General features: G+C 35.8%; 1 protein-coding gene across 1 annotated transcript; it reads right to left on the reverse strand.

The window, feature by feature from the left end:
- Window positions 1-2,113: 2,113 nt before the first annotated feature.
- On the reverse strand, window positions 2,114-7,038 carry LOC104899456 (hypothetical protein). Its single transcript, XM_010686651.3, has 4 exons — window positions 6,735-7,038; window positions 4,527-4,588; window positions 4,327-4,431; window positions 2,114-2,395 (listed from the first exon to the last, which is right to left on the reverse strand). The coding sequence occupies exons 1-4, from the start codon at window positions 6,964-6,966 to the stop codon at window positions 2,264-2,266; spliced, it is 531 nt and encodes a 176-aa protein (XP_010684953.1). The 5' UTR covers window positions 6,967-7,038; the 3' UTR covers window positions 2,114-2,263.
- Window positions 7,039-8,014: the final 976 nt, after the last annotated feature.

Below are 8,014 nucleotides of genomic sequence, written 5' to 3' on the forward strand. Positions count from 1 at the left end.
GACCCTGAAAAGCACTGTTTTCAGATCATCCGCAAAGGAACCGAATAGGGTTAATAGTTGATGCTTGTGAATAGTGAAGGATGTAATTTTTTGCTTGCTAAACTATGTAAACAGTTTAATGAATTTTTTTGTGTTATGCTAATCTAAGTAATGGTTTGAGTTGGTTTGACTTTTTATTTAACTTAGTATAATGTAATGAATGTTGGAATGTAATGAAACTTTTTGGGATTTCTTTTGTCCAATTCTGATTTTCTTTTATCTTCTTTTGTCCAATTCATATTTTATTTAAGTTGTTTAAGTAAGCAACTGAAGATTTGGAGGGATAAAAAGAGTGCATGTCCAATACTTATTACGTGTTTATTTTATAGACTTTAAAACTTTTTTTTGGCAAATTCTTTCATGCTTTCATGTCATACTCCCTCTATATTTTTTTATCTTTCCTATTTTGACTTTGCACGTTTTCCAATACACTTTTTCTGCATTAAATATCTTTCATTGCATATTAGTAAAAATTATAATAATTGAATATTAATAAAGTACTCAATAAGACGAATCAAACAAGACCCCACATGACTATATTTTTTCTTATATATTGAGAAAAATCTAAAAGATTCTATCTAATTATGAATAGTGTCAAAATTCTAAGTGAGAAAGTTATATAAATACAGAGGGAGTATATACCAAAACAGCAAAATTTAATAATACCACTTGGTTTTTGTACTTATGAAGATGAATGGCAGAATGGGTGGGGATGAAAAGAGTAGCACTTGCATATTGCATAAGTTATTATTGTTACGATCACCGTACAATGGGCGACACTATTAACAACCGCGCGGGGGGTTGAATTTGGGGGGTTTAAAATTTAAATGAGTTGGTTGAATGGCTCATGGTTAATTACATGCTAACAAATAATAGAGATCTTAATTATGTCCTGATAAATAATATTTTGTTAATTACTTTGACGAAAAGAAGTGACGAATATTTTCCTTTTTAAAAATAAAATTGACCAACTAAACAATATCTGTTGAACTACTCATTAGTAAAGTTGGGTCAGAATGGTTTTGGATCGGGTTGTATTGGGTCAGAATGGTGTTGGGTCAGGTTGTACTGGGTCGTGTGGTAACTGGGTTGGGTCATAGTTGGGTTGGGTCACAACTGGGTCGGTGATAACTAGGTTGGGTCACAACTGGGTCGGAGGTCACAATTGGGTTGGGTGTTAACTAGGATAGGTCACAATTATATTGGGTGATAACTGGGTGGGTTTAACTGGGTCATTGGCGGGCGAAGTTGGGTGCAGGTTATTTCGGGTCGAAAACAAGTTGGGTCTGGGTCGTTGTTGACGGGTGCAACTGGGCACGGGTCAACCTGGGTCGGCCCGATTTAGGTTGGGTTACCAATTCCACGGGTTCAACTTGGCGCGGGTCGATGCTGGGTCGGCTTTCCAACCGACCACTCTCGACTCCAAACATGTTGAGTTTAAGTCACATGTGGATTCAACCATGAGTCAGCCTAATTTTGACACCTCTAGCATTCATAAGTCAAGAGATAAAAATAGCATGAATAATAGTCCAATACTCCAATTGGATAGAATACAAGGAGCCTCCAGGGACATACTTGTGCCATCCAAAAAAAGACTTTCTCCGTATCGAAGCCTTAGGGTCGGTTCTCTTCGACATAAAACAGTTGAACTGAACTGAATTAAACTGAAATAAATAATTATATGTAAGAGTAAAAGTATTGTCCATAACTGAAAATAACCTAGGGATAACATGCCTTAAGTGGGTAGGAGTGATAAAATCATCTGGTCATCACAATTATTCTTAAATATTATCGTTATTTCTTCAAAAGTCACAAACATAACAATACTTCAACATGACCCTTGATCATGTTCAACATAGTTCCATACAGCATGATAGTCTCAGGAAAAGCAAGGGTATAAAAAGAGAAACATGTGAAACTGACCACCAAAGTTCAAACACAAGATGACAAGAGGGAAATAAACTTTGATTTTTTTTTTTTTATGGGAACTTCGATTCATTTCACAACAATCTAGTATTTACCAATTCAATTGGACACTCAATAGTTTTTTCTAAAAAGAAATTTTCACCAAAACTTTATCAAGAAACTCTCGAGCACGTTCATGATTCCTGGAATCCTTTTGGTTGTAAATTCAATTTCTGGAACAATTGCAACATTACACATACTACATATTTACGCTTAGACAAAAACCAGAATACACAGGGTATAATGTCTTGCTTACAGCCTATTTGTATTTATCCATAATCTTTCTAGCTTCTTCTATAGCATCATCTGTTGAACCAGGCTTGTCATCCAATTTAGGTCCTTTGTCCTTGTTTAGGGCAAGATAAATGAAATATACGAAGCCCATGAAACCCTGTTTTGCAGTTAATAAACAATATTTAAGATTGGTAAAACATTTTCCTTTGCAATTAAAGAGAACATAAGATATTAGTTCTATCCATCAAAACAAGGAAGTGAATGGACAGCAAAACAGGAAAAAATAATCCAAAAGCGGTAGGGTGATAATGAGCTATCTTGTTCGCGAACAGTTTGGCTCGGCTCGATCAAAGCTCGGCTCGTGGTAGCTCGGTTGGAGCAACTCGGCCAAACTCGGCAAAACTTGACCCAAAAAGCTTGTGAACAGGCTCATTATTATTTAATATAAAAAAGTTATTGTAACTTTTTTTAGGGCAATATAACTTACATCACTTAAAAAGCTATTATACACTAAAACACTTACAAAAAGTTATTATACGTATCCCTTTTATACAATTTTTTACATTGAACAATTCATGATTTTTCTTTTTGTATCCTTTTAGATCTATTTTGTCAATTTTTTATGTATATTTGTAAGTAATTCATTTGGTTAGCATGTAAAAATGAAATAAAGTATGGTTATTTATGTTACTTTTTGAATTTAGCCTATAATTCTACGAGATCTGTCAACAATTTTTCTAAATGTCGAAATATTAAATTTTTGTTTGGTTTAACATTGTGTTGGTTTATTTTTAATTTGGTCAAGTCGAGCTCGAGTTCAAGCCAAGCCAAACCGAGCTCCCGCGCCGAACTCGAGCTCTAAGAGAAGGTCACGAGCTCGAGCAGAGCTTCACTTATCGAGCTCACGAGCCGAGCTAAAAGATAAACGAGCCGAGCCCAATACAGTTCGGGCTCGGCTCGGCGATAAGCACCCCTAGGCTAGAGCATCAATTATGACTTATTGCCATAAATTGACCCACGGCAAAACTTACACAAATTCCCTTCATAATTATTTTTATATTAATAATTATTATACCATGATCTCCCACATCTCGATCATTTTAATTCGTGAGCTTCAACAGCAAAAACTATCATGTTGTGAGCTCCCACCTCTTAGTCAATTTAAGTTGGCGGTGATTAAAATTCCCAGTCTCTAATCCGAAACATTTCAGGTACAAGGTGAGCCTCATAGGACTCCTATCTCAAGAGAATACCTGTGGAGAACTATCCTAGGGGCCGAATTTCAAAGGGTCTTGAAGTTTCCATTTCACAAAAACCCGTTATGTGGCACTAAAATTCACATCCTTCTTAAAGCATTGTCCACTACCTACCAGTAACTCGTCCTGTTTTGCTCGTTTGTCAAAATTGGCCGACAGTATTTTACTAACTATATTTGGTCATATTATGTTGGCAGAATAGGTCATAGACTTAAATATTGCAAATGAGTTTAAAGATCAATTAATGTGAAATTTTTGGGAAACATTCACCCCACCTTACTCCAATAGTAGCTTTTTTTGGACTAGGTTGAACATTATCACATATTAAACCCCCTAGTTTCACCATAGAAAGCTAAATAAGATGGCTTAGCACCAGAAATCATCAGTTGTTTTCCCCTAATTTTTGTGACTTCATAGAATCTTAAGAGTCCCCCCTCCTCCCCCTCCATATATTTCTGTAAGCACAACATTCTGCTATGTCTTCTCCAATGCATTTCATGATAAGTCAGCACTACATATGATGGGGGACAGAATGTGGAGAGAAGACAACCATCAACCTTAAGTAGACACTTCAGGAAGGTGTTTCATGAAATTTTTCGTTTTAACTGGGGTTCTACCACAGTCCACGCCTCAAGAAACTTTCTACATAGGATGAAAATCCTATGCTGCTTGGTAGAAAAAAAACTCTCCAATTATGTTATGCAGAGTGAGTGAGTGAGTGACACACGATGGATACTTGTAACTTGTAAGTGTAGTTTCATAGGTGCAGAGTGAACAAAGAGAAAACTATTATGAACTCTGATTCAACTGCAAGCAAAGTCCACGGACGTACCAGCGTGAAGAAAGCTGTAGACAAGAATGACCGAAGCACGAAAAGAGTAACAGCTGAAGCAAGAACACCTACAGACAGCCTTGCAACCGGTCTTGGAACAGATTCCTGACAATCAAGAAGAATTCAGAGAGGAAAAAACTACACTGAGCATCAAAGAAGCTGTTTCAATCATCATGGACAGCTGGACAAGAGAATCTTACTGGCACAAGGTTGGTTCCTGCCTCAACTCCATCTTTGCCGATTTTGAGAGCTGTCTGAATAACTGCTACAAATCAGATAGCGCTAGTCAATTCAGAAACTCAGGAACTCATTGCAACAAGAAGCTATAGCATGTGAATGGATTTGACTTCTATTCCCCATAGTGGCAGAATATGAACCAAATGGTGTTGTGGTGGTGTTTTATACATTTGGGTTTTTGATTTTTTTTTTCTTGTCACCAGCCATGTGAGACTACAACCAGGACTTCTTCTAAAGATAAATAGTCTTAAAATGAGACTATGGACTATTTGATTCATTTGATAACAAAGGTCAAACCGTCAAAAAGAGAGTATTACAAGCAAATTATTCCCTCCGTCCAGTAAAAAAGTTATCGTGACATTTGTGCACACTTTTAGAGTTTCAGTAGCGTACTGTAGGCTTTTTTGGTATAGTGTAGAAGCAAGATTAAAAGAATCTGAAAGAGAGATAGCTGTGGATGGGATGGGGGTACTTCACAAGTTCACATCACACATGGGTTGAGTTAGATAAACTTTCCATTATAAGTAGCAGGAATAGAGGAGTAGCAAAAGGAGTATATAAGTAGTTAGCTATATAGATGTTTTTATGCAACATCCTTAAGAAAAAAATGTAAGATGTTTACAGTAGTGATGTCAATTTGACATATGAATGATTGTCACCAAGGTGTTGGATCTTAATTCTACACTTACTCATGAGACGAAAAGAAACATGGTATTAATATATGCACTACCGACTTCACATATCTGATTCCAGCTTTCATGAACACTTAAGTTTGCAAGCAATTGATCTTTAGATCGATACTTAATGCTAATCGAACACATAATCCTTCAATGGTTCCTTGATGCAGTCAAATTTAACACTCCCATTAAAACCTGCCCTAAACTCAACTGATTTTCTATCATTTCTACCTACTGAGCACCTTGAGTCATAAATGTCACATAGAGTGGCTCAGCTTGCGTTAGCTACCACAATGCAAGACTGTGTCACACACGTCAACCACTGAAAAAGGCTGATAAAGATAAATTGCCATCTCCAAACTCTAAAGTGAATTATATACAAGTCTTGTTTACATAGCTTCACCATTCTCAAACCTAACACCAGTCATGTACACCCAACTAAGTAAGCCAATTACAGATTGATGTCTGAAAATGACATTTAAAGCATACCCATGTTTTAGAAGATTGGGATCGACTTCTTAAACTTGATAAAGTACTTTATAGGAGATGAACAATTTACAAAATTTTGAAGGCCTAAAGCCAGAGCTTTTCAGGCCTTACCCTTGAGCCGCCAATGAACCTAAATGTATTTAGTACCTGCCCTATGTCACATAAGTGAGTACACTTCAAAACAGTGTCACATAATTCGCCTACCTCTTCAGAATCACAAATTCCAGTCCGCAATTCGTATAGGACAGGGAACACTAGATAAAATCAATATCCTAACGGCCTGTTTGGTAGTTGGTCATAAATGGTGGGAATGGGAATGAATTTGCGTGTAAATTTGTGAAAAATATCATTGTCCATTCCCATGGTAATGCTTAATTTATCCTAAAGTGTCCATTTTCCTTCTTAAATTTTCATTCCCATCCAATACCACCTTGTAGGTGGTAATGAGTGGTAATGAAAATTGGTTCCCCTCGTAGACAAAAACACAAGTTTAGGGGTGAGATTGCTTGCCCATAGACAAAAAAATGCCTCCACATGGAGATTTAAGGGTGCTTCCCTAATAAAATTACACTTAAAATCTATTCCCATTACCGCAATTTATTAACGAATACCAAACGGGCCATTATTCCATTCTTGAACACAGTTCCACGTTCCGGAGCGAGCTCCGAATTGTGTGACACTGCTTCAAACTAACCCAATCCAACATTTTGATTTTTGACACACCCATAAGAACAATATCATCTCAATTTTGCACTCATAGCATCATAACTAAAGGCGCTATCCCCTCAAGTTGCGTTTCACAAAAATTTAATTCATAAAAACTCGAATTGTTCACTTAGTAGAACAATGTGTTTCGCAAAATAGACATGAAAAATATAACACTAGCATAAACGAGCACAAACAAACCCGGAAAAAATGAACATAATATGAGTTGAATTTATTCAAAATCAGAAACAGCAATTCCAATTAAAAAAATGAAGGAGAAAATTGAAGTACGTATTTAACCTCGAAAGAAATTGGATTGAGCAGCAAAAATGAGGGGTGCATGAGAATTCCGCTTTCTTAGTCCGCTAATTCGGAGATTTGGCAGTAGAATTTTGGTGGTGAGACTGAAAGAAGAATTGAAGGAAAGAAATTGAGAGTGAATAGTGGAAATGTGCCGGTATTTTAAGCAGGTTCGAGGGAGAGGTAAGATAGGAAGAATGCCACAAAGCATAGGCGAACGAGAAGCAGCCATCTTATTCTTTCCTCGAGTTTCAACTTGTGCAGTTGTGCTCTTCTTGTTCTACCAACCATAAGTACTTGATGGATTATGCACACCTATTAGGCTATTACCTAAGTATAGAACGCACCACAAATCAGTCAAATGGGCACGGGATGAATATTAAATTAGGGGGCGAAAGTTATTCACATAAAAATCAATTCGATCTAATATAAGTATGTAATTTAGATTGACTTTTCTTGAAAATTGGAATTTTTGGATTGGTTTAAATTGATGGTGATTGGATTCAAAAGTTCAAAATAACTGAATAGTTAATAAGTCCTATATTTTACTATTTGTATATTTGACATTCTTATGAAGTATTTTCGATAAATCTATGGGTTTGTATAAATTATTAGTTATTATTACTGAACTTTTATGGGATCGTGTTAATTACTTCTATTATCGAACACTTTATTTTAACGCTCGTACGTAAATTATTTCATAAAAAATAGAGTTCAAAATTATGGATGTTTCATATTGAGTTCAATCTAGTATCTGAAAATTTGAATTGGACTGGTATGGGCTCAAATTCTGATTGGTTTGAATTAGAATTGAAAAATTGAAATTCAATTTGTTCGGATTGGATTGGGCTTGTCCCAAATCCAAATCGTGCACTGAACTTTCACCCCTACATTAAGCCAAATACAATGAACATGGACAGATTTAAATTCAATAACTTATTTGATAGCTACTTTTGTTAAAACTATATTAGTTATTACACATCTATAGCACATCTACCCAAAACCTTTTTCTCTCTTTTAAACTCTCAACTTCACTCTACTTTCTCTTTCTTCAAAACTCTCCCAGTTCTCTCTACTTTCTCTCTCTTCAAAAATCTCTAACTTATTTATTCTAAAGTCATTTTCTTGCATAATTCTGTAGAAAAATAGATTTTAAGCAAGCAATATCAAAGAACATGAATACCTCTGGAAAAAAAAGGTAAGCTTCACAATTACAAACCCTAATGAAGTACTTTACTCTACTCCAAAAAGAATGCAAGACTTGCATATTTAGAGTCAAA

This window comes from Beta vulgaris, chromosome 7, assembly GCF_026745355.1.
Source record: "Beta vulgaris subsp. vulgaris cultivar EL10 chromosome 7, EL10.2, whole genome shotgun sequence".
In the NCBI taxonomy this organism is placed as follows: Eukaryota; Viridiplantae; Streptophyta; class Magnoliopsida; order Caryophyllales; family Amaranthaceae; genus Beta; species Beta vulgaris.

Coding starts and splice junctions, on each gene's coding strand:
- LOC104899456 (XM_010686651.3), bottom strand. CDS start 6,966: ATGGCTGCTTCTCGTTCGCCTATGCTTTGTGGCATTCTTCCTATCTTA. Junction 4,589..6,734: donor TCAATCCAATTTCTTTCGAG/GTTAAATACGTA, acceptor GATTTGTAGCAG/TTATTCAGACAGCTCTCAAA. Junction 4,432..4,526: donor CAGGAACCAACCTTGTGCCA/GTAAGATTCTCT, acceptor CTTGATTGTCAG/GAATCTGTTCCAAGACCGGT.